General features: G+C 34.8%; 1 protein-coding gene and 1 long non-coding RNA gene across 2 annotated transcripts in view; one reads left to right on the forward strand and one right to left on the reverse strand.

Annotated features, from left to right (window-relative positions):
- LOC136845889 (uncharacterized) overlaps window positions 1–26,724 on the forward strand; it is a 245,662-nt gene that overhangs the window by 45,624 nt on the left and 173,314 nt on the right. The gene's annotated exons all lie outside the window — the stretch shown is intronic.
- The window catches only part of LOC136845880 (snake venom 5'-nucleotidase-like), a 138,633-nt gene continuing 130,798 nt past the window's right edge, over window positions 18,890–26,724 (reverse strand). The window contains exons 6-10 of the mRNA XM_067116320.1: window positions 26,496–26,659; window positions 24,182–24,281; window positions 23,634–23,795; window positions 21,993–22,196; window positions 18,890–21,246 (exon numbers count right to left, since the gene is read on the reverse strand). Of these exons, the coding sequence (XP_066972421.1) occupies window positions 20,984–21,246; window positions 21,993–22,196; window positions 23,634–23,795; window positions 24,182–24,281; window positions 26,496–26,659 (893 nt within the window). The 3' untranslated portion in view covers window positions 18,890–20,983. The remainder of the gene's footprint in view (window positions 21,247–21,992; window positions 22,197–23,633; window positions 23,796–24,181; window positions 24,282–26,495; window positions 26,660–26,724) is intronic.

Here is a 26,724-nt window from a genome sequence, read left to right on the forward strand (position 1 = left end):
CGGCATTGGGAAACTTATTGCAGGACAACACTCATGAAGTTTTAAATATTACTACCATGGAGTTTTATTTTTTTTTTTTTTTAATGTAAAATCTTTCATGTTAAGGGTGAAAGATTAATGTGTAAGGCTAAAAGCTCTTGCAGGTTTTATTATCTTGTTCTTCTGATATATTATATATATATATATATATATATATATATATATATATATATATATATATATATATATATATATATATATATATATTATATATATATATATATATGTAGTTTAACGTTTAAATATATATATATATATATATATATATATATATATATATATATATATATATATATATATATAATATATATATATATATATATATAAAACTTAAATTATAAATCTGATAAATGATCGATGTAGTGTTTATTTCTGAAGACTACCCTTGTCAAAGAAAATGGTTTATATGTTTATATATATATATATATATATATATATATATATATATATATATATATATATATATATATATATATATATATTATATATAATATATATATATATATATTATATATATATATGTATGTGTATATGTATATACACATAAAATATACAGTTGTTAAATTTTAAATGTGGCAATGATCGATGTGTGTTTATGTGGGTAATGATAACTGTTTGTGTTGTTTTATTCATCTTGATGCTCCTAATACGCCCATCTAGACGTCTTCCCACACCACGCACGCCCACGTTGTCTTTTCCGGGTTTTCATTTTTCAAATAAGAGTGTAAGCGGAACCGTCTTATCGTTCGTGTCTCGTACCAATCGCAAGTTATGCTGTTATCGCTCACAATCATAACTTTGAGATAACGTTTGCAGGGTTTTTTTGGACGCATCACTGATAAGCCCTTTTAGTTAATAAAATATTCAAGGAACTATTTTTTGTAAATTCTGAAAATTCGGTTTTTTTGTGTTAGTGCACTCAACTATTTTTTGTAAATTCTGAAAATTGTTTGTTTATTTATTTTTTATTTTTTATAAATTCTGAAAATTTGGTTTTTTGTGTGTGTGTGTGTGTGTGTGTGTTAGTGCACTCAAGGAACTATTTTTTTGTAAATTCTGAAAATTCGTGGTTTTTTTATTTATTAGTAACTAAAGGAACTGTTTTTGTAAATTCTGAAAATTCTTTTTTTTTTTTATTAGTACACACAAGGAACTATTTTTTTTGTAAATTATGAAAATTCGATTTTTTTGTTGGCGGGAATGGGGGGTTATTAGTACACTCAAGAAACTATTTTGTGTACTGTAAATTCTGAAAAATCGAATTTTTTTTTCTTTTTTGTATTAGTACACTTGAGGAACTATTTTTGGTAAATTCTGAAAAAAAATTTGTATTAGTACACTTGGGAACTATTTGTAGTAAACTCTGAAAATTAGTTTTTTTTTTTTTATTAGTACACTCAGGAACTATTTTTTTGTAAATTCTGAGAATTCGGTGGTTTTTGTTTTGGTGTTAGTACACTCAGGAACTATTTTGTGTAAATTCGGAAAATTCGGGTTTTTTTGGCATCAGTACACTCAGGAACTATTTTTTGTAAATTCTGAAAATTCGGGTTTTTTTTGGTATATATACTCGTAAGTACACTCAGGAACTATTTTTTGTAAATTCTGAAAATCCTTTTTTTTTTATTTTTTTTTATTTTGGTATAAGTACACTCAGGAACTGATTTTTGTAAATTCTGAAAATTTGGTTCTATTTTTGTATTAGTACAGTGTGTTTATTAATTCTTTTAACTGTACTGTTTTAGGCATTAGATGAAGGGCTTATTTCTTTTGCCATCATTATTTATTTTTTATTTATAACGTTAGTTCCTGATTATTGAAATTAATGAAAATATATTTACAAAGAGTTTTATAGTGTAATCAGTTCTCAGACTAGTTATAATATTATGAGATTCTAATCTAGTTTTGTAACAGAGCCATACTTTGCCGAATTTGAAACTTCTTCGAATTGTAGGACTGTTTTTTTTTTTTTATTGTTTAATTATTGGATGCTCTTGCCTGCATAGGGTACGCGATTCACCTTGGGAATTATCTATTCAATTAGTGTAATCTTACAGAAATGTATGTTAAAAAGGAGAACAACAAAAGTAAATTGTGCACATTAGTTACTTCTTACACCTAAAGACGAGTTTCTTCAGTATCGTGGCGACTCCCCCCCCCCCGTGACACTATGCTTTTTACCGTTCTGTCTAACGCATACTTTTGTGTTTCCTGGCTATTAAAGCCCTTCTTCTTGAGTATATCTTTTCTTTCATGCGTCCACTTCTTTCCAGTTTTGCCTCTCCTCCTTCCCTCTAGCATTTCAGAATCATCCAGTCTTTCCAAATGACCGAACCATTTCAAAGTAAACTGATCCATTCATTTTTCAGACATGGTAACTATTTTACCACTTCTACTTACATACGCAATTTCGATTCTTCTTCTTCTTCTTGTGCTTCATACATTAGGCTAACACTTCGTGTCAACTTTCATCCGTTTTTCTGGCATTACCCTTCAACATCAACACTTCATTTCCATAACATTAATGTTTACTGCTACAACAACTGAAAAATACAGTTATTAAAATTCATGGGTATGGTGAAGAAGCATGTTAAGAATGTGCATGATGAAAAGGACGGTAATAAAGATATGATAGAGCTTTTCATAAACACCCTTATCTTCTCTAAGAGAGAATCGAGGAGGAAAAAGGGTTTGAAACAAAATTCAAGATTTTGTAACTTTCACCAGTACATTTCGAACTACTGTATTTTCTAAGGATTCCTTTCATCCAGAACTATTGATATTGTGAATGATGCAGCCTAATATAGTCTCGCTCACACACACACACACACACACATTCCGCTTGCTTTACCATATCTTAAATTTGACACATTAACAATGGGTATTCCTATCCCTTCCGTATATATGTCTATATACATAAATATATAATATATATATACATGTATATATATAATTATGTATATACGTATATATAAGTATATATATATTGTATATAATTATCTCACACACGTACATATGTTTATATATGTGAATGTATGCATGTATATAGCATATATTATATATATATATATATATATATATATATAATAACTGGTCTCGCTCACACACACATCCGCTTGCTTTACCATGTCGTATCCAATCGACGCATTAATCAGTGGGTATTCCTATCCCTTCCTTAGGAGAGCTGTCTGCCTCATTCATAGTCAGACCCCATTCTTCTTGAGACAAGGCCTCAGAATGCTCTTAAGGAAGCTACCTACTGTTACAGCCATGAATAACTTGCTCGTATTTAATTGCAGTTGTTATCATGGTGCAACTGAGCATGAAAATGTTCATTTTTAGTTAGACGAAGAAGTTGCGCTGTGATGTTCCATTCAATTCGTTAAAAGGCGACTCTAAGGTTGCTTTTATTAGTTCGCCTCTTTTAACGTTCTGGATATTATGGAGTGTGAAAACGGCACCGTCCTTTGTTATTCCGACGCCCTATTTATTTTTTATACGTCGAACGACACACTTGACGTTTGAACAACGCCATATTTGATTAATTCAAATCAGTCCTAAACACCATATACTGTAGGCATATACATATATATATATATTATACATATAGTATATATATATATATATATATATATATATATATATATATATATATATATATATATATATATATATAAAATATATATATATATAAAATACTGTATATATATATGCGTGTGTAGCTATATTATATATGTGTGTGCGTATGTGTGTATGTACATACATACATACATACCTGTGTTGTTAGGACTGAAGTTGTTCCGTGGCCTATTGAGAAGTCGTTAAATTAGTGTCAGATAAAATTATTTATGGTAAACGCCAGACTTAAATTTAACATTCCTGGAATCCTAGAGTGCCGCAACGAAGTTAGTTAACCTAGATTCGTGGCGTAATTTCGTTAATTCAGTAATGGGAGAGATGGAAAAGCAAGGTTGGTTTGGCTGGGGCCGGTATTCAGATTACGAAGGTTCATCTTCATTAGCTTAGGTAATTGGATCTCTCTCTCTCTCTCTCTCTCTCTCTCTCTCTCTCTCTCTCTCTCTCTCTCTCTCTCTCTCTCTCTATGTGCTGTAAACAAACCTTGATATCCTGTGAAATTTAGATTTTTTTTTTTCCTTGGCAGAAGTTTGCAGGGTGTATATTGAAGATTTTTCCTTTTCAGAAACTCGTGAGAAAGAATGTTTTAATCATTTTATCCTATTTAAATAGCCCGCCTCGTGTAGAAATGCTGACAGTTTTTTCCTTATTCGTCCGAAGTGGAGAGAAAAAGTGTCACCAAGTTATATTAAAGAATTATCCAAAAAAGAAAAAAAAATGCATTACTTTATTTAAGGCTTAATCAATTATCCATCAGCCTTACTTCAGAAATAGGTATTTCCACGTACCCGGAAAGGTGACCAAAGAACCCTATTAAGTAATTTTCACTTCATTAGTATTATTTGCCGCAATTTCTGTGGCGCCAAGGAAAAATGGATTAAGTGCAACATGCTCTTGTATATGTGAAAACGATTGCTTATGTGTCAATCTTGCTTCATGGGAAATATTTTAGTCACTTGGGAGTTTTGATAACCGACCGAATTCTAGTTTTTTTTTGTGTGGGTGTTGGGTTTCAGTAATTTCATTCTCTTATGCATTTTCATTTTGATGGCGTAGGTGTAAATGTTTATGGGTGTTTGCTCTCTCTCTCTCTCTCTCTCTCTCTCTCTCTCTCTCTCTCTCTCTGTGCTGTACACAAACCTTGATACCTTGTGAAATTTTGATTTTTTTTATTGTCCTTGACGGCAGAAGTTTGCAAGATGTATATTGAAGATTTTTGCTCTTCAGAAACTCGTGAGAAAGAATGTTTTAATCATTTTATCCTATTTAAATAGCCTTCCTCATGTAGAAACGCTGACAATTTTTTCCTTATTCGTCCTAAGTGGAGAGAAAAAGTGTCACCATAGCTATATTAAAGAATTATCCAAAAAAGAAGAAAAAATGCATTACTTTATTTAAGGCTGCATGCAATTATCCATTAGCCTTACTTCAGAAATAGGTATTTCCGCGTACCCGGAAAGGTGACCTAAGAACCCTATTAATTAATTTTCACTTCATTAGTGTTATTTGCCGCAGGTAACTGTAACCAAGCCAATTTCTGTGGCGCCAAGGAAAAATGGATTGAGTGCAACATGCTCTTGTATATGTGAGAACGATTGCATATGTGTCAGTCTTGCTTCTTGGGAAATATTTTAGTCACTTGGGAGTTTTGACAACCGAATTCTAATTTTTTTTTTTTTTTCATTCTCTAATGCATTTTCATTTTGATGGCATAGATGTAAATGTTTGTGTGTTTGCTCTCTCTCTCTCTCTCTCTCTCTCTCTCTCTCTCTCTCTCTCTCTCTCTCTCTCTCTCTCTCTCTCTCTCTCTCTCTCATATAATTTTATATTTTCACAGCATTAAGAAATAAGTGATAAAGTTTTTTATAGTATGAGACGCATTTAATGTAAATCTTAAGAGAGAAGAAGAAACTTTATTGTATGATCTGCAAAAATTTCATAATCTTGAGAAATATAAGTTCTTGCGGTTTGTAACATTTTTGTAACAGCATATACGCATTTAATGCTTATCATTTATAAGAGATGAAGTTTGTATTAGAATGTAGTGATTCCTAATAATTATAAGAGCAGTCAGTTTCATCAAAATCTGAGATGACGCTTCACCCAGTTTCAACGGCACATGGTCGAATGAAGAGCATTGGGGAATTCAAGGAATGTTTTCTTTCTGTTCAAGAGTGGCTTTGTAAGCTGGTCTCCATCTTCGCGTATTTTTTGTAACCAATGATTTTTAGCTACTGTACACAATCTTATGCCTTCTGCTTCCTCTGTAACTAAGCCAGTTTCTGTGGCCAAAGAACAACGTGTTGGGTGCAACTCGCTCTTGATTTTGTGTGAGAACGATTGCACATGTGTAAGTGTCATTATTCTTGGGAAATATTTTAGTCATCTGGGAGTTTTGATAATCGATTTCTGCATTTTATGGGGTGAATGTGGGGTTCACTTCATTTTGGTGTCATAGGTGTAATATATTGGCGTTTGGTGTGCTCTCTCTCTCTCTCTCTCTCTCATGTACATATAATTTTATATTTTCACAGTATTGAGGAATAAGTGTTAAAGGATGTTATATTATTAGACGCATATAATGTAAATCTTATGATAGAAGAGGAAACATTTTATTCTTTGATGTATAAAAATTTCACTTTATTAAGGTATGGATTTATTCGGTTCGTAACAGTAGACGCATTTATTGCTTATTATTTACAATAGATGAAGTTTTTTTATTAAAATGTGGTGATTCCTAGTAATTATATCAACAGTCAGTTTTCAGAAACTAAGATGACGCTTCATCCAACTTGACGGAACTTGGTCCAATGAAGAGAATAGACAAAATTTTAAGGCATGGGGTGCTTATAATCAGGAGAGGAGGCCTTGCAAGCTGGTCTTGCTCTTAGCATATTTTTTGCAACTATTCACTTCCCCTTTTTTAGCCTCCGTACACAATATTACGGCTTCCACTCACATGGTGCACTGTAGGCATTACTTAAGGTTCTTCGCAGCGTCCCTTCGACCCCAAGCTGCAGTTTCTTTCATTCCTTTTCTTGTACCTGCGTTCATGTTGTCCTTCTTCCATCTGACTTTCCACCCTCTCTAACAATTGTTTCATAGTGCAACTTTGAGGTTCTCCTCCTGTTACACCTTTCAAACCTTCTTACTATCAGTTTCGCTTTCAGCGGTGAATGACCTCTTAGGTACCAGCGCTTGGCCTTTGGCCTAAATTCTTTATTCTATTCTATCTATTACGACTTCCACTTCGTCACAAGATGTACCACATTGCTGCGCATTTGGGAAGGCCAGATTCCTGCATTTCTTGGTATGGGTGCCTTACTAAGCTGCCAAGAAAGTGTATTGTGTTTAAACTTGTCGTTATCCTTTTTTTAAACTTATCGTTATCCTTTTTTTAAGTGCATTTTTTCATGGAAATTGCTTAGTTGTGTGCCAAAAGAAAAAGGAATACGTGGTTTTTAGTTTTATTGTAATTATTATGATTATTATGAATAGGCATTAAAACTATACTAATTTTTTTTTTGTTCCACGTTTCTCAGAAAAGAATGAAACCAGTGAAAACAAAATATTACGAATTGCAACTGAAGATATCAAATCACGTTAACCACAAAATGAATTAAGTATTCTTAATAATTAGTATTGTTGAAAGTGTCAGTACTCAGATGGAACTTAAAAGAAAGTTCTCAAAGATTCGAATTCCCTTATATTTAAGTAATGTGAGAACAAGGCGAGTTCTCGGCAAAATAAGTTTTTGGAAAATAAATGAATTTGGTTTAATGTTGTTATACCTCTTGATTTGACCATTCTATAATGTTACTTTTTTTTTTTGCCGCTGAACTAGGTAGTTTCATTCATTTTCCTGTTATAAATTAACGTAGTCCCATTCAGCACTTGGTCATGTATTTACCCTGAATGTAAAAGTTAGAAATGTTTCGTCAGCATGCCTTCGGTAAAACATTGGTGTCAGAATGCTCGAAATTCATTTAGCATGTTTTCTGCATGGAAGGATAAAAAATGGTAACGGTATTCTGAACTGGATGGTAGAGCAAGGGGTTTTCTTCGTTATTTCTTGTAGTTAACCATAGAATTTAAACTCCGTATAAAGAAAAACGTTTCAATATAGAAAACGGGTTTACACAAGTTGCTTGAATGACAAACTATAACAATTTTACCGTCAACCCGCTAATCAATAACAATATTTTATGGATCATGGAATTAACCTTTTAATATCATTATTTATGATTTGTTTTGGATGTAAACTACTTAAGATTCCAGCGTTATGATAACATTAACAGTTGAATCTATGATGATAAAATTTATTGTTGAAAAACTTAACATTTTATAGTAGATTGATTAGAAAGTTTGATTGACGCCACAAGAAACCTAACCTAATTTGAGAGTTGTATACTTAAGTGTACCATCATTGTCCTCTTAGCAGGTTATTTAAAATTAAAGTTGAGCCTTTAAGGGTGTTGGTGGGAATAACCAGATATTAATAGAACTATATGATTACTGTTAAATTTGTGTTTAGTTTCTCTAATGAACAAAGATTGCTGTATGTGAGTTTGGCAGAAGTTCAGCTGAGAGCGTATCGTCAGACATAACTGATCAGTATGGTAACGGCTTGAAGACCACATCAGGCCTCATATCCTCATTTATTAATTACCACACCTACGGGGCACCGTTGGGCAACGACCAGGTCTTGCTGAAGTTCAGTGTGGATATCTGCTTCCCCTGAGATTTATCTCTCTTGATAGAGTGGTTCATGGTGGTAGGTTTCTGTTTCTGTTTTTCCTAATAGTAGAAGTTATTACTTGGACCATCGACGGATGTCTCTTGTTTGTCACTTTTACCTAAGTTGTATTTCAACAGAGATCTCTCACGTTCACAGTTAATCCCAGATCCCCTTTACCTGCCGAGAGCAACTAGATTCGCTGGACAACAGCACCAATATGCAGTAAATGTGCCTCGCTGTCGAACTTCTAAGTTCCAGAGGTTCATTATTCCTCACACCGTTGGACTGTGGAACAGCCTCCCAAAGGATGTCGTGCAGTTGGAACTTCAGAACTTCAAGCGAAAATGCAATGCATTACTACCCTAATACTATTCTTCTTGCATTTTGATAAATTTTATCTATCTGTTTATTATTTTTTTTTCTTATTTAATAAGAGTGGGATCTCTTCTTTCTGTATTTCCCTTTACTTCCTCCTAATGAATACCATAATATTCTTTGGAAGCTTGCATTTCAAGTCAATTGCCCCTGTGGGCTTGTCCCATATGAATATGTTTCATCTACTGAATAATAATAATTATTATTATCTGTACATACCAACCAGTACGGTAATGCTCGCCAGAATTCGGATTAGTTAGTCACATTAATGCGTGTTCGCCTACTCGACTGAATTTATTTACTTACTGTAAATAAATTGAGTCGCTGTGATACCCAACTGCATACTCCGGACTCTTTAAGACCCTAGCTGCAACCCCTTTAATTCCTTTTACTGTACCTCCGTTCATATTCTCATTCTTCTATCTTACTGTCCACCCTCCCTTAAGCATTGCTTCAGAGTGCAGCTGCTTGGTTTTCCTCATGTAACACCGTTAAAACCTTTACTCTCAATTTCCCTTTCAGCGCTGAATGACTTCATAGGACCCAGCGCTTGGCCTTTGGCCTAAATCTTATGTTCTAATTCCAGACTCCTAAGATTTGTTGCAAATTTCACTATTATTTTTTTCTCTGATGGTGCAGATATTTACCCTCAGCCCAGCCTTTCCCTTATGTATGGCCATAATACTCTTGAACTTTATAAACTGTAATAATGTATTCTAAATTTTCATTTGTGCGAGATCTAAGATCGGAAATTAGTTTTAAATAAAAGGACTGTATTTAGTTTTAATGTAAAGGGTTAGCGTAATCTATAATTAGGAAGATTGACAACTTCACTTTGTTTTATTTTTGGGAGAAGCTGTGGAAACAAACCATGGAAAGTGTCTAATAAAACGGTGAATCCATCTTTGGGTATTTTGACGTATGGTCATTTTCTAGTATTATTATTATTTAGGGGGGGAAGTCTAGGGAAACGGAGTACATGAACACACTTTCAAATATAAGGCTAGTTTCTTTTTATGATCAGTGAGTCACATATGGCAAAAACTAGTCAGGAGTTCTTTTTTCTCACCAGTGACTTATTTACCAAGACTGCGCTGAATGACCTCATAGATCCCAGGACTTGGCCTTTGGCTTAAATTTTATATTTTAGTCTTTTTACCAAGATAGCCAGTAGCAGTTCCATTTTCTTAGCAAAGTCGTATTTGTTTTGATAGGCCAAGAGTTCATTGTTTATGACCAGGCACATGTATTGTAGGACTAATTCCCCGTAAGGGGTTAGTTTTCCGTCAGTGCAACTCACGCGGTGCACTGTAGGCATTCCTTGAGGGTCTTTGCAGTGACCCTGCGGCCCCTAGCTTCAACCTCTTTCATTCATTTTACAGTACCACCGTCCATATTCTCTTCCTTCCATCTGACTTTCCCCTCCCTAACAATTGTTTCAAAGTGCAACTGCGAGGTTTTCCTCCTGTTACACTTTTTAAAACCTTTTTACTGCCAATTTTCCTTTCAGCGCTGAATGACCTCATAGGTCCCAGTGCTTGGCCTTTGGCTTAAATTCCATATTGTATTCTGTCCCCTCTAGGACTAATCATGAGTTCACAATGACCGCTCACAAGTTCCAGTTTCTTAGCAGAATTATATTTGGTACTCCAGCTAGAAATTCCTTTTTCCTAGCTGGAACATATTTTCAGAATAGCCAACAGTTCATTTTAGGTGCAGGGATATATAATCAAGAACTAAGCAAAGGTCCTTTTTCAGAGCAGAATTGCAGTGCCCAGGCAGCAGATCGTTTCCGTGAAGAGAATCATATTTTAAGTGATTAACTAGAAGTTCATTTTTCGGTACAGAATAAACTTGCAGGGCTTAGCTAGCCTCTTGTTCTCTGTGTAGGTAAGATATTTTGTTAACTAGCAACTGTGTCTGAACATGATGTATTTTGTAGGATTAGCTACTTTTTTTTGTAACAGTAATCTAAAGGCTACATCATATTTCATCACTACTTGTTTTCGTTACAGTAATCTAAAGGCTACATCATATTTCATCACTACTTTTTTTTTGTAACAGTAATCTAAAGGCTACACCATATTTCATCAATACAGTTCACAGGCATATTTGTTTAAATCTTTATAAAGAATCCAGTGAATTCATAGGGCAAGTGCAAAGTAAATAAAACTCAAGAATATGTCGTCTATTTTATTGATAATAACTAATTGTTTATAATATACTTATTCTCTATGATAACATTATTCATGTCGTTGGGTAATATAACTATATAATCCCTGTTTAAGCGTGTAAATAAATATTGTTCTCTCGCGCTAAGAGATAAGTCCCATTTTTCTAGATACTATAAACTAGGAATACTCTTATAACATTGACGGAAAAACAATTTAGGAAAAATAGGTTTGTTTGTATGACATTTATTTACACGCACCCACACTCATTTGCACAAACATTCGTACGCCCTTTTAATTTCTCTATACTAAGAATAAGGAACTTGAAACTGATATATATAACGTTGGTGTAATCGTATTTCGCCCAGTTCAATAAGACCTCACTAAATGGGACTACAAGTGTCACAACGACTTTTGATTTTCTAAATAAAAATAAAAAACTGTAAACAATGGGTATTTTTTAGTACATGCACATACAGACACACACGAACGTGTAATATATAAATGTGTGTATTTGTACAAGTATGTGCAGGTAGTATAGGGAATTTTCCAATCTTTCAGATCCCAGATATTCCAAATGTTCTAACTTTTCACAGAAGAATAAAAAGTTTCTCTTCCGAGATCGTCCAAGATAAAAAGTAATCCAAAATTCTCATGTGATGAAATCAGATACCTGTCAGTCCAGTAAAGAGGTTTTACTTTTGACTGGGCGGACGGGGATCCTTGGGCTATACTGTCTTTAAACATCCGACTGTGCTTACTTCATTTCACTTCATTTTTTTGTTTTCATGTAGAGGCCTTTGGCATTAGCGACCGTGGTACCTTTATCGAACTCGAGGATGAGTTGAAAAAGTAAAATGTGACCTCTCAAGAATTGAGTGTAACACGTTAAAGAGTTTAGTATTAATTGTGTATAACTACCATTAAATGTGTGTGTGTTGTAGGATGAAGGAAATTAACTGTGGATGAGTGGGATGTAACATCTCAGTAGCTATAAAATTTGCAAGCATTTGGGGTTGGATAAAGGCATTGGGTTATCCTCCCGGATACGTTTGCGTTTTTAAAATTTGGAGAGTGATTTAAGTTTGCTATACTGGCAAAGTATATCAGCGTACAGAATGAAAAGTTCACGCGGCTTTTATTCGCTTGTTTTTGTAAATTCTAAGAAATGAAATTTCTAATGATGTCTTGAACGGCGCAAACTACCAGGTGAAATGTGAAATTATTGTGCCTTTTGAAAAGCAGAACGGTATTAGAGTGCGAAATTCTGTTGAGTGTAAGACGAATCGGGTAAGGATGTAGTCAGTATCTTTAGATTTCTTTGTGCGGGACTATGGCTGGCAGATGCACTTATTTGCTTGTCACTCAAGCTGAACGAAAGAGGTAGTCCACAATATTGGTCTTTGAGTACACACTGGAGCTCTTAGGATATCGCCCTTTAAATTTGTGTACTTTCACTGTATTGAACTTCATTTAGAGCCTTAAAGAGCAAGGGTCACAGTATGGTGTCATTAAAGTATAAATTCCCCCGGTTTAGTGCTGATTGACCTTGGGTCCTAGTGCATGTCATGATGGACATGTCCCTGAATTTCAGACATCCAGCCATCCAGTATTTTAATTTTTTTTTTCTAGAATTTCTCGTCTTCACTGGAGATGATGCGACAGTAATCATGTTTTCATTTGAATGAGTATAATTTTGTTCTGTTTATGGTCCTGTTATTTTTTAATAAACACACACACACATTATATATACATATATATATATATATATATATATATATATATATATATATATATATATATATATATATATATATATATATATATATATATATATACATATATGAGTATATAGTGTTTGAAAATATTTGTGTTGAGAGGAATATGCATGCTTCTAAACACCTACGTTCCTGTAATATGGATGAAGGGAGAGAACAAGCGAATTTTTTTCTTTACCTTTTTTTCAGAGAAGCAGAGAAAAATTGGGTGCCTTCTACAGTATTTATCCCCAACGTTTAAAGTAACATAAAACTTCCATGGCAATAAAAAAAAAAAATTCCCAAGGAAAAATTTACAATCAGTTCTCTAAGCGGGTTCATCAACAGATGCCTTGCTTCCCAGAAGTGCCTCAGCCATTAATTAAATTTCGTGTGATTCTTGTCCGCTTTGTTATAAGAGAGTTCACAGAGTTATCTTACATTCCCATGACGGGAGGCATGCGTTCTCACACATCTAACCAGCCTGACCTAATTAGATAAGCGCGTCCTAAACAACCCTTATGGTCTCGGCTCGTGGGCCATGTCTTCAAATTTCAGACATCCATCCAACCTAATTAGATAAGAAGTTTCAGTGCGCCGTTGTTTGTCAAGATGTTTTTGTTGTGACTTCGATCAGCTGTGACATCGCATTCTATATTTTTCTATTTCTTTGATGTGGCGTCTGTCGGGTGTTAATGGAACTCTCATGCTTTGGTGCACATTAGTGATTTTATTGTGAGATTATGTTTTTGCAGTTCTTTCGTGTGTTTTTTTATGTGTGTATGTGCGTATTTTAAGAATGTTTTCACGTAATTTCTTTTCCGGACCCTAGAAAACTACATTTAACACGTTCTTATTATGTACCATACTTTGTATGAAAAAAGGGTAGAAAAATCATATTGCGAAAGGCAGACTGTGATGAAATACTTGAACATACGGAAAAATGAAGTATTCATTTCAACCGACCGGACCAGATATGGTTCCGTTAGCTTAACGGTCGTAAATGAGGCCTGTGTAAACGAGAGGTGCTCCTTATGGTGTTCAAGAGTGTTAGCACGTGAGAAAATATTGGGGATAAAATTATATTGGAGAGAGCCATTGGAGTGCGCTGGGGGTTCTCGGATCGCCAAGGAAATGGGAGCAGATTTTCTTTTCATTTTTTTATTTGTTGTATTTTATTTTATGTTATTTACAGATGGACAGCAATCTGTAGATTCACCTTGGTGGAAGAAGTAAGGGAACTATCGTTTTGAGGAACTCGAAAACCATCTCCAGCAAATTAATTTTTCTGGATCATTTATGGGTGTTTTAAGTCTTGGAAGTGAAATTAAGGATCCGTTGCTGGATTTTAGGTTCTTAATTGATCAAAGTAATATTCTTGTCTATTTCAAAACATTCATAAGTTTTACTTCTTTTACTCCTTGTTTATGTCGGTTCTTTAAATATTTCATAACTAAGACATATCCAAGGTGAACCATATGACAACTAAATATCAATCATCGGTTTTAAACGGAATCGGTAATTAGGAATTTCATGTTCGGAAACGAGTCTTAACGATTCTCAGATAGAGAGAGAGAGAGAATTCAATTTTTATTTTAAATTCCAAACTTGTTTTAGACTTCTTTCATCTTATCACCCTTCCCTTTAAAATGAAAGCACAAGTTTACAGTAGGATGTTATCGGGAATTAAGGCTGTGTTACAACTGCGGGAGTAATTGTCGAGGATTTTACAAGAAAATTTTGATACTTCATATTTTTCAAGTTTGAGCGATTCATATCAGAGGCGTTGGTATTTTGTTTTAATTTAATGATTAAAAATGTTACCGTAAGGATTATTACTGATGTTGTTGTTGTTGTTGTTGTTTTCGTTGTCTTTGTTGTCGTATTGTTCTGGTTTGGCGTGTCTGTTCCACAGGTCTGGTTGATAATTAAGAAAATGCTTGGATACAAATATATTCTTTTAACTAAATAGAAATGAAGGAATAAATATGTGAACCAACAGGTTCATGAATAAATATATGTAAAATAAACAATATGTAAATACAGGAATTGTGCACTCACAAGCGGCCTTTTTGTTTTATCCGAGAAGACAGTTTCTGTGTGTTGGCAATGCGTATTCCTTCTCTCATGTTTTGAGGTTTGAGGCGTTCATATCTACGATCTTAACTCAAAAAGTACAGTCGAAAGGTGAAAACAAGTATGGGATCATTAAAATCGCTCGAATGAGCATCTTATGTCTAGATACACCTTACTAAACTACTACATAACCTTTGGTAACCATTTAAAAAAATGACGTCATATATCTACGCATTTTTGTATCTTTCCCGGCCTTTGTAAGACAGCACACATAGCTCACATACACTGACATACAAACATACACGTAATCCTAAAAACAGAAATTTTTACCAGCAGGCCCTGCCCCTCAGAGTATCCTCTTTTCCCGAATAATCAGAACGAGTAAATGACGAGAGGGTCTTGGATGTCGTACCCGAGGAAGACCTGGTCATCCTTCTGAGAGACTTGCAGTCCATTTTTGTTTCGTTTGTGTTCTCTGGGACTGAAATGCTTCCTGTAGTAGTCGTCGTGACGGTTCATGACCTCCTTCATCATCTCCAGAGGATGGATGTCTTGGGGGTTGTGCGCCGGACCGGCTAAAGATTTGGCGCCGCGGCCGTCGGGGGTCGAGCCAAATACGTCTGTTGCTGCATATTTTAAAGAAAAAAAAAGTGGGGAGAGGGAGGAAGAAGGAAAATGTAAAAAGTTATAGAAATTTGGAAGCTGCGAAGTAAGAAAGAGTCCTTTGACAGGGCTGATTGAAGAGCGTTTTTCAATAGTGTGGGTTTTTGGTAAGGTTGCATCTCACGGCATTTGTTTTAGAGTTATGTATTTATGAATATCGAACGGGTGGGTTGATTATCAGGATGTGTGTTATGAGTATTGGCAAGCGTTTTATTGTAAGGGTTCAAAAGTGCAAGTTTAGTGTTGTACAGTAAGATATGATATTCATAACAAGAGGCATAGCGCGCAGTATTTGGAAGGAGTTGTCAATCATATATTTAGGTGAATTGAGACTGCTCAGATGTGCTCACTTGAACCAAAAGCTAGTTGATGTTCGTAGATATTTCGTATACCATCTGGTACTTAAAATCTTTGTATCCAGATATAAAATTTAATGGTTAATTTAATTAAGCCAAAAGCGTTATCGCGGTTTCATTTCACCTGAGAGGGTGTATGTGTAGATGAGTGCTGAAGATTATCTTAGGTGCAAGTGCAATTAAACGGTGCTTGGGATATTTTTTGGTACAGGTGCAACTGGAAAGCTTAAATCCTTGCGAGAGTTGCAACTAAAACATGTAGTATTTGTTATGCATTTGCAGTGAGAAAGCTCGAGTATTTTGTGATAAAAGTGCAGTAAGGATGTTTTCATATTCTTGGAAACAGGTGTAGTGAAAAACTATGAAATGTTTACAGATTTCAGATAAGTGCAATGGGCATAGAAAAGCTTGATTTCATTCATGCATAAGCTAAAATGTTCTACGCACTATAATAGAATATAACATATTGCATATAGAAATTGAAGAAAAAATTTGATAAATTATAACAAATAAGAAAGTGGGACAAGTGATGTGCAAAGAACTTTTTAAGGTCTGCTCATTACGTAAAGTGGAAAGACAAGCGATAAAGTGAAGAATGTCTCGATATACAAATGGTCAGTATGTGAAAGGAGTCTCCAAGGTCTGTGAAGCATGCAGATATATTTATTCTTTGATAGTTTTTCAGATTTGGAGATGTTAAACATGAACAGTTGCCATGACACTTGGAAGAAAGGACATTAAGTTGTCTACTGCTCTGGAAGGAGTGGTCAGCTTATCGTATATTTAGAGAAAATGGGAGAAAGTATCACGAGCGTATTAGTCACTTCTTAGCCAAAGATCGCCTTGAGGAAAGTTTGGAATTTGTAGTTATCCCTGAACCTTTTGTCTCTTCAGAGTATTTCATCGTCTAGTCTGTGTCCAATTGTTGAAAGTATACTTACCTCATTTTTACCAGAATGTTAGTAAATTAGTATTCCAGTTATATACATTTATTAGGTTAATAGAATTTGAATATTATTTGAACAGTTTTGGTAGTTAAAATGACCTCTTGATTTCTGTATATCCTCACACTTTTCGGTTACGCTCTGTACTGAAAACTTAGAATGCAACTGGAAAGTAAAAAAATTATAAACTCGTCGTTCCCAGGTGGGATTCGAATTCACGCCCTGTAGAAAGAGTGAGGTCACCATTAATCGAAGAAGCCAGGATGCAACCAGTAGGTTCTGTATGCTGTGATTTTTAAACTTTTCAGCCCTTTAAGATTGAGTAATCCAGATATCTTGGGGATATTTGGTACTCTGTTCTTTTGAAATTACCGGAATGGGTAAACAGTTTTTTCGTGTGCATAGGTGTAGCAGCCTTACTGCAAAAATCATAGTTTAGAAACTTGCAAAACACATCTTATGATTCAAGTGGCGGGGTGGGCCACGGTGCGACTGGAGAGGTCGTGAAAGTAAGTACCGTAGTTTCAAGGGAGGAATATTCTAGTGCAAAAATATCTCTTTAATAGGTTAGGGAAGAAATCTTTGCTGAAACATGACAGGTACAGTAACAACACTACAGCTTTTTTGGTTGGCACATTATTTTCGTTCATCATCATCGCCTTCCTGTCTTAATTTTGTTTTGCCTTCCACAAATTTCCACTTTTCATAGTTCTCATCCAAGGAGTCCGAGCTTCCCAACTGTTCTGGTGCAGACAAGGACCCCGGATGACATTTATCATATGCTATTCTCCCTCTTGGGTAGAAGGACATGTCCAAACCATCTCCCTTCTCCATTTCATCACTATCTCTTCTACGTAATTCAGCTTCGTAATTTGCATGTGGTATAATTTCTAACTTTTCGTTATGTCATAAATAAAATCCTTGTGAACTCGTATAAATATAATTGCGTATCAACATGTTCCTATTGACAAATGTATTGCACAAACAGTGGTAATTGCCCTAACAAAAATATCTGTTTTCTTCAATGTAATTTTTAGATATTTACAAACTGTTTATTGAACCTTGTTAAATAGTGCTCTGTCTAACATACTAAACATAAATTTTCAAGTGTAAATGTAGTTACGTGATACTTATGATGGTATTTGCAGATATGTACATGGTATGTATATGATGTATATATAAGTATATATGTATAAATATAATATATATATATATATTATATATAAAATAAAACAGCTACCAACATTATGTAGGCTATATATAACATTATTTTGTATATTGCTTAATGCGGGAAACTTTACGGGAGAAAATTAAAATAAGTTTGAATATAGATTGTGGGTACCCCAGAGATAGTTACTAATTCAGTTGTATGGTTTATGTTGAGATTTTTAGTTATTTTTGTATAATTTCAGTTTTTGCATTTGTTAAACCTTTTCCTTTTCTTATATCACCCTGTTCTAATGCCTGATTTTTAATTAGGAAAATTAAGTTAGTTTGTATTTAGAAGAAATGAAGTCATATTTGAACTTGGAAAATGAAGACTAATTTTCATTTAAGTTTCCATCGTCCCGGTTTAATAGTTAGTAGCTGTTTTGTACATCTCGAGATGTGCCACTGTACATCTCGTAAAAGACACTGTTAACCTGAATAAATTATAAATTAAAAGACAGGAGAATATGTGCACACACACTTAAGGCAGCGAGTTTATGTCCATTGAGACTTGATAACGTTAGTTATGGCACACGTGTAAAATCTCACATTGTGGTTACAGTAATAGTACCTTTTTTATAATGCCATATTTGTGTATGGCACTTTGGGAATAATAATTGAGTACCAATTATCATTCATGTCCCCCTTTTTGCTTGTCCAAGTCAACACTCCCCTGGTAATAAATTTCAATGAATGTTTCCAAAGTTTGGGTGTGATGTAGATGAAAATATGTAATGTAATCGAGTATCAAGGCATATATGAGATGACTCTCTCTAATAATATTTATAACGGTATGGCTATAGCGCCAAAATCACCTTTCAATCTGATAACTATGTTTAAAAGCAGTGGGCTAGTTACTTCTGAAAACGGCAAAGTTTATTCTTTTGAATTGCCAGAGTACCCTTCATTCCCATTCATTCACGAATTTTTTTTTTTTTTTTTCGCAATTTTGATATTGACTTGAACGTCTTACAAGGTTTTTGTACGAGTTATCCGAACGATAGTTACGCCATTTTTAAAAATGTGTACCAATCGAAGAGAAATTTTTAAATATGTTATTTAATCGTTTTATATAATTTTTAATTTACCTCTTGGTACGTTAGATATTTTCATATGGAAGCAAATAATGGAAGTTGAAGAGTTAAAAGACATCACTTTCGTTTTCAGTTGTAACTTGCCCTCTGTTTGTGTACTGGCCTTCGGTGTGAATAGCTTTGAAACCGTAAAACACCGTGTTACTTAAACGCTATGTCTTTTGTCTGTCCTAGATAACACAACAGTCGCTTTCGACATCATCAGATCTGTAAGATGTATCGTGTGACTATAACAGTTTAAACTTCTTATTCAACAACTAAAAGTAACCTATTTAGCACTGTTAGTAGAGTGTCTGTACAGCTTGGAAAGAAATGTTATACATTTTTACATACAAGAATATAGAATCACTCTTTACTACTACTATAATCACAATCATGGTTACATAGTTACGAACTTTAATAACTTTATATAACAAATAAATATATTTATGGAATATACAAGTAAATAGAATTAATGTACAGAAATTTTACCAAATTTTTTTGGCCCCTTGCTAAGGGAAATAATTTTTTTTTTAGATTATAAGTGTCAGCGTGTATTAGCATTCATACGTGACACGATCATAAGATATACTCTTACTTGGAAAATATACTGATTTTTAAAATTATAACTTTTTAAATGCAAATAAATAGTCTCCTTTTAGAGTAGAGACCACATAGAATATTGGACGTAAAAATTACTCCATTCTTTCTCACTAACATATTTCAAACGTCGTTAAGCGTACGAGTGGTTCAGAAACCTAAAAGGTATTTTGTGCTGTGTCTGATATTTCTGATAATTATTTTTACTGTATGATAATTTATTATATAAGGCACGTTATAAAAAAATTATTAGCCTGAATACCTGAACTATGAATCGATCTGCAGTGGTTAAAAGTAAGATCTTTCGTAATTTTGTAAGCTACTACTTTGTCCCTGCAGTCTGGTAAGGCAACCTTGTCTGTTTCGGTAGTTTTACAAGCAGTAAGTTACCTCTGCACTTTTGTACGCAGGAATGAAGTATTCATGCCTATTTTGTAGATAGTGTTATCTGACGTTGCTTACATTTTCAATGCTATTTTTCTCTTAGGAATTAAACTACTTGGAAAATAAATTTTTTTTCGTCCAGGACGAGTTTTCAAAACAGCCTGTAGATATTTCTCAGAGCCTTCGGCCCACAAGAAATTCATTGTCCCCCAGGGCGACGCGTAATGCCTTAAACATAAGCGTACAAAAATAGTTCTGAATACTGATTACACTTTGGGATGCATATTCGCTTGTTATTCACACAACCATGTATATCTGTCTGGCTGTGAAAGTATGTGTTACAGCATTATGACAAATGGGAACAAATCTGCCACTATTAAAAATTTGGATGAGGATGGCACCTTGGGTCTTCATTTGCATTACACGTATGGAATCTTTCGCATTTGTCCACTAGGATATCCTCATGCGGTTCACTGACAGGATATCTTTTAAGAACACACGGAATGGGTACATTTATACTGGACAGTTCTCAGACAAAACGCTGAGGTAATGCCCCTCCGTAACCAATTGAAGGACAGTTATGTTCCCCTGTGATGGGAGAAACATCTTTACATTTTACACATCTCATGTGAACATTACCATTTCACAAGGAAAATGTTCTTGGTATTGACCGGAATTCAAACTTCATCAGTGAAAAGTCAGATTCCATGACCACATTCGCATTGAGTTGACACCAAATTTCAAGAACTACCATTCTTGACCATTTCACTTCAAATTTAGGGTTTACCGCTTGTGACCAACTCTGGCAGAATGGGACGTAATGCCATTTCATAAGTGAGGTTTAACCATAACACATACCACAGTTTAGGAGCACCATTGCTTTCTTGGTTACTTTCCGGCTGGAAAGTAAAATAATTCTAGATAATTAGAACGACTAAGATAAATTTCATCACCACTATTAGTTAACCAAGTAGTCCCGTCACCAAAGTTACCATCACCATCACCACAAGGGTCGTTCCCGTTCGCATTTGAGCTGCGTTCCTGTCGTGAGGCGGTTGGTTGGTTGTAACGTCCACTGTGTAGTTTGTGTGTGGAGGGAATGTGAAAGTGTTCATACCCGGGCACAGGTCGTTGCTGTCTATAAAGAGGATGCGGTTCTCCAGTCCCTGGTGGATCGGGCTCATTGTCTTGACGTAGTCGGAGAACACGGCTGTGTCTAGGAGACCTGTTTGGGAGATGGACGCGTTAGTGTTTTGTTATTAGTAGCTTATAGTAGAATACCTACAAGGAAAAATAAATATTCTAGCTTTATTAAAATCGATAGAATAGTTGTGATGTGTGCATTCGATTTAGTATTTTATATGATGGATAAGAGAGTTATAGGATGCCAAGATTGAATGATCTGTTATTACTTAGGGTTAAGAATATAGTATTTTTTATGTAAATCATCGGTGACTTTTAATAACTGCTATCCAAGATTGCTGATAACATTGCTGTCTTCATATGGGTAATGATTTTCACTGAGTCATAATATCACTCAAGAAAAAAATATGTACTCCGTTAGGTCTGACGTCGTTGAGAGAATTGTCAAGAGGAAAATATATATATTTTTTATAATGTGATGTACGATCACGTACATGCCAACCAGGTGGCCACCTAAGCCTTTTTGACATTTCTTTATTGTATAAGGTAAATAACTAGACAGACATGGATATTGAAAAGTAAATACTTCAGTCGACTTCAACTCAAAATCGGCGGTGATAATACTTATATTGCCTGTTTCCGAAATTCTGTGGTAATGTAACCTTCCTTCTTTAAAGACATCGGCTTATATTAGCTTTTGACTTCATCTTGACCCTCATTCGAGTTCAGATAAATTCAAGTTTTCTGCTTTTTAAAGTTCATATGAAAAGAACGTTTGAAAAAATGCACCACATTAGTTAACAGAATATTTCTCAAAATAGGCCGTACCTGTGAGGTGATGATTCAGTTTGTTGTCTTTAATGACACTGTAGCCGTCTCCTCCTGAAGCCAAGAAGGAAGGCATGGCAATTTTGTAGACCTCGTCGTCAACCACGTCGCGTAACTCGGGAACACGGCATTTGGCGCATCTAGCCTGGAGTCGCACCAGCCTTGAACCAGGTGGCAGGTTGATATCGTAGACCACCACGAAACCTGTGATTAAGTGAATGATGATTTGGGGGCAAATACAGTTTAGTTGATATGACGTGAATAGATATGTGGAAACATTAATGGTCAATATTATTGTTACTATTATTGTTATGATTCTGAAGATGAACCCTGTTCATATGTAACAAGCCGGCGGGGGCCATTGACTTGAAATTCAAGCTTCCAAAGAATATGGTGTTCGTTTCATGTTTTGTTAATTGTACTGAGGAATCATATAACGCATGATTCACAAAGATGAACTTTGATGGCAGTGGTTAGTAAGGAAATAGCCCAAAGCAGGAATTTTTTAAGTTATATTTCGCAAACATGTGATTCAAATACGATGTTGCAATCATCCTGGAAAACTAAGGGCACTTTTTGGGCAATGGGTATTGCAGCTTATTTGTGCAAGTGTTAATTGATTTTGGGATTATTGCTTTTTTCCTTTAATTTTACACGAATTTTCCCAAGCAAAAATATCCTGAAGAGGGGGATTTGAGTTGGACATATTGTTCAGTTAGCAGTGCACTGAAACATGATGATATATTTAGTAGTTAGATTTAATGGTTAACCATAACAAGCGCGAAAAAATGAAGGGGCCATTTATAAAGTTTTTCGTGTATTCTATATGTAACGTTTACATTATGAATCGCATGTAAATCGCGATTTTTTAATTGCAAGAGTTTATTAATCGTGTTTTTGTTTACGGACAAAAAATACTTGAAGGAATATTGGGAAATGTTTAAAAAAAAAGTGACAGTTAGCCGCATGTTAACCCAAGGATAGCAATTTGTTTTTTCATTCCGTATGTGCCTCAGCAATTGTTTTCAGTGCTAAATTTCCGAGCTTATTAAATATTTTGTATATTAATGAAATTCACATTAATAATTTAATTTTGATACTGCCATATCACCCAAATAAAAGTGTTTGATCTTTGCTCTTCGGAGTCAGTGAAAGTATGATTTGGTGTAATTAATGAAAGCATTTTTGGTTAGCTTTTTTTGTCTTTTTTTGGGGTGGGGTTTGAGGGGTATTGGCGAATTTTGTATCCAGTTCCTTGCTGGAAATAGACCACATTTGTATCTGTGAGTAAACTAAGCAAGAATGTTCGTAAGCAGGCATTGCATCGGTTTTTGTTAAGTTTATCTTACTATTTTAACGTTTCGTTTTCTTTAATGAAGTGGTAACAGAAAACGCTTCTCTTTCTTTAGTAATCCTGATTGCAAAACCCACTTCGCTAAAACGTCATAAATTTCACACAAGCTAGAAAATCGCAGAATTGCTCGTGAGTATGAAATATATTAAAAAATAGTATTTAGATTTTATAAATAAGTATCAAAGATAAGTCTTACTGTAATTTTCTGAAGAAATCAGAGCGGTTTGATGCTAGCGACAGCACATTAATATCGTTACAAAGACCAACAGAACGAGTGAATATTTTACCAGAGACTTGCAGAAATCCACCACGAGGATCCAGTCCTTTGTGGTCGTAGTTCACCACGGCATGTTCGAACATCTGTTTGACATGAATTCCTCTGAGCTCTACGATGTCGATGGTGGAACGGAACGGCGCTACGGTAATGACATCGTCCATGGTAATGGTACCTGTAATGTAATAGTCAAATTACCGCACAGCAAGAAGTTAGTTTAAAGTGGTTGTCATTTTGGCTTACTGTAGAGAGCTTTTCAAACCACCTAGATATTTAATATTAGGTTGGATTGTGCACATTATAATCCTATATATGTTACGTTATAATTGTCCATCAGTTAAGTGTTACTACAGTATATTATGTTATAATTGAAATTAAAGGTATTTATGTAGAAATGCTATGTTAAAAATGGTTATCACAGGCTTCTTTGTTCATTACAATTTAATAGGGCCATCATGTTTTGGTTATTGTATATTAAAAATAATGTGTTGAAGGTGAGGGATTCTCTCTCTCTCTCTCTCTCTCTCTCTCTCTCTCTCTCCTGTTTAACATTAACCTTACCGTTAGATACCCTCTCATCAATAGAGGACCTGATTCCACCGCCGTTGACGACGGCCAAAGCTGTATGAGCCCAGTACATGTCATCGGGGTATTTAACGTTCTGAAAGTCACAAAGGAGTAATTGGGTTAGTCAGGCAGAGGACGGTGGGACGGGCAGACCGACGGTCTCATCTAGGCAGAGCCCGATTACAAAATAAAAAAAAATTATATATATATATATATATATATATATATATATAGATTAAATAAATGTGTACATAAATCAATATAATAGTCTTTCGTAACTGAATGAATCAGGTAGATCTGCTTTTGAAAGGCTGGAAGGCTTTAATTGGCATAGAAAAAGGAAGCTGGAAGAGAATTCCGGAGCATGATGTTAGTGGGAAAAATTTAGTTGCCGAAGCAAGCAATCCGATGATTAACGATTGACGTAGAACAAAATGAATTTCAGGTGATAGAAATTCATTTCTCGGTCTAATGTGGTTCGGATTCCACAATAAGCTGTTGGTCCCGTTGCTAGGTAACCAGTTGGTCCTTAGTCACGTAAAATAAGTCTAATCCTTCGGGCCAACCCTAGGAGAGCTGTTAATCAGCTCAGTGGTCTGGTTAAACTAAGGTATACTTATGTATTCATTTATTTATTTATTTATTTTTTACGGCGTGGGACGCCATCGCGTTACTGAAGAGTTGCCTATATTTGTTTTGAGCAGATCATATAAGTCTTGTGTTAAGGCCAAGGAAATTCAGTCCAGACTTGGGAAGAAGTCCTTTTGCGCAAACTTTTATTGAAGTACAAGGAAATTCGATATGTAGGAAAGAAAATTTCATAATAAAAACAAGGAAACCATCACGAGGAAACGCTCTTTAGAGAGCAGGAGATTGTGCAAAACAGGATGACGCTAAAATAGGAAGTAAACCTGATCATATAAAAAAAAATAGAGAACGCCTATAAAAAAAATCTTTAACATAAAAGGACGTTAAAGCTGAAGTATGAGAGCGCAAGAATGACGAACAAAGAAACCAACAAAAAAGGTAATAAAAAGTAATAAAAAAACGAAGAACGTACAAAGAGTGAGAGGCCTTAGAGAAGAAACAAAGTACAGCTGTTTAGCTGGCCTATAATCAAAGAACGCTTTCAGGGAAACCCAAGAAGTTACGTCAGGTGAAACATGCTTTTTTACATCAGATAAATCGTTCGTAGAAAAAGTATCAGAATACGATGAAGATGGACAGAAAATTCAGTGGAATCTTCTCTTCTGTGTCATTGAGATTCCATAAATGGATGCACTAGAATAGTGACGTCGTAAGAACAGCGTACTGTGTAATACTGTCATTATAATAGCGCACTACTTGTCGATAATTTAGTTAAGGATAAAATCATTAGAATTGCATACTGTATTTTAATTGTGCTAGGACTGTGATTGAACGAGAATAACACATGGTCAAACGTTGTTAGATATATTTATTTTGATAAAGGCATAATATTGTTGATAATAAACTCATTAAATTTCATACTGCATGTTTATAGTCAATGAATATAAATGAATTCATTAGAATAGCACACTATGGTGAAACGATGCGGGATATATTTATTTTGGTAGATTTATAAAAATGTTAATGAGGATAAATTAATTATATTATTGCACATTGTCTTCAAAACGTCATAAATAATTCGTTAGAATAGCACATTGTATGGTGAAACGGTTATGGATATATCTCTTATGATAAAGACATTGTATTGTTGATGAGAATAAATTAATTCAGTTACATACTGCATATTTATAGTTTAGGGATCATGAATGATTTCAGTAGAATAACTCACTGTATATGGTCAAACGATTATGAATGTAATTATTATTAGAAAGGCATACTCCCGTAGGGGGCGGGGTTAGTGCCGTCAGTACACCTCACGCCTTGCGCTGTAGGCATTACTTAAGGTTCTTTGCAGCGTCCCTTCGCCCCGTAGTGCAATCCCTTGCGTTCTTTTGACTGTACCTCCGTTCACATTATCTTTTTTCCATCTTACTGTCTACCCCTCTCTTAATTGTTTTATATTGCAAATATGAGATTTTCCTCCTGTTACTCCTTTTAAACCTCTTACTCTCAATTTTCCTTTCAGCGCTGAATGGCCTCATCGGTCCCAGCGCTAGACCTTTGGCCTAAATTTTATATTCGATTTCATTCCACTTTATATAGCCAAACGATTATGAATATATTTAATACTGAAAAGGCATACTCATCAGTGAAACCAAAATGTAAAATATCAAACTGTATGCCTTCAAGGAACACCAATGAATTTTAACGACCAACTTACTTGGTGGACGATGGCATCTGTTTCCAAGTTGCCCAGATTGCATTCTCGCATCCTGCAGGAGAGCGTCTGTCCGTCCAAGAAGACGTAGGTCTTTCCGATCTCCTCCCGGCTGATTTCCTTCACTCTCTGCCTCCAGGGGATCAGCTCTTCCAAGACCATGGGGTCTGGAAGAATAATAATAATAATAAAATTCCACAATTATATAGTAAACTATATTACTATGTAAAAT

Source organism: Macrobrachium rosenbergii, chromosome 2 (assembly GCF_040412425.1).
Source record: "Macrobrachium rosenbergii isolate ZJJX-2024 chromosome 2, ASM4041242v1, whole genome shotgun sequence".
NCBI classification, from domain to species: Eukaryota; Metazoa; Arthropoda; class Malacostraca; order Decapoda; family Palaemonidae; genus Macrobrachium; species Macrobrachium rosenbergii.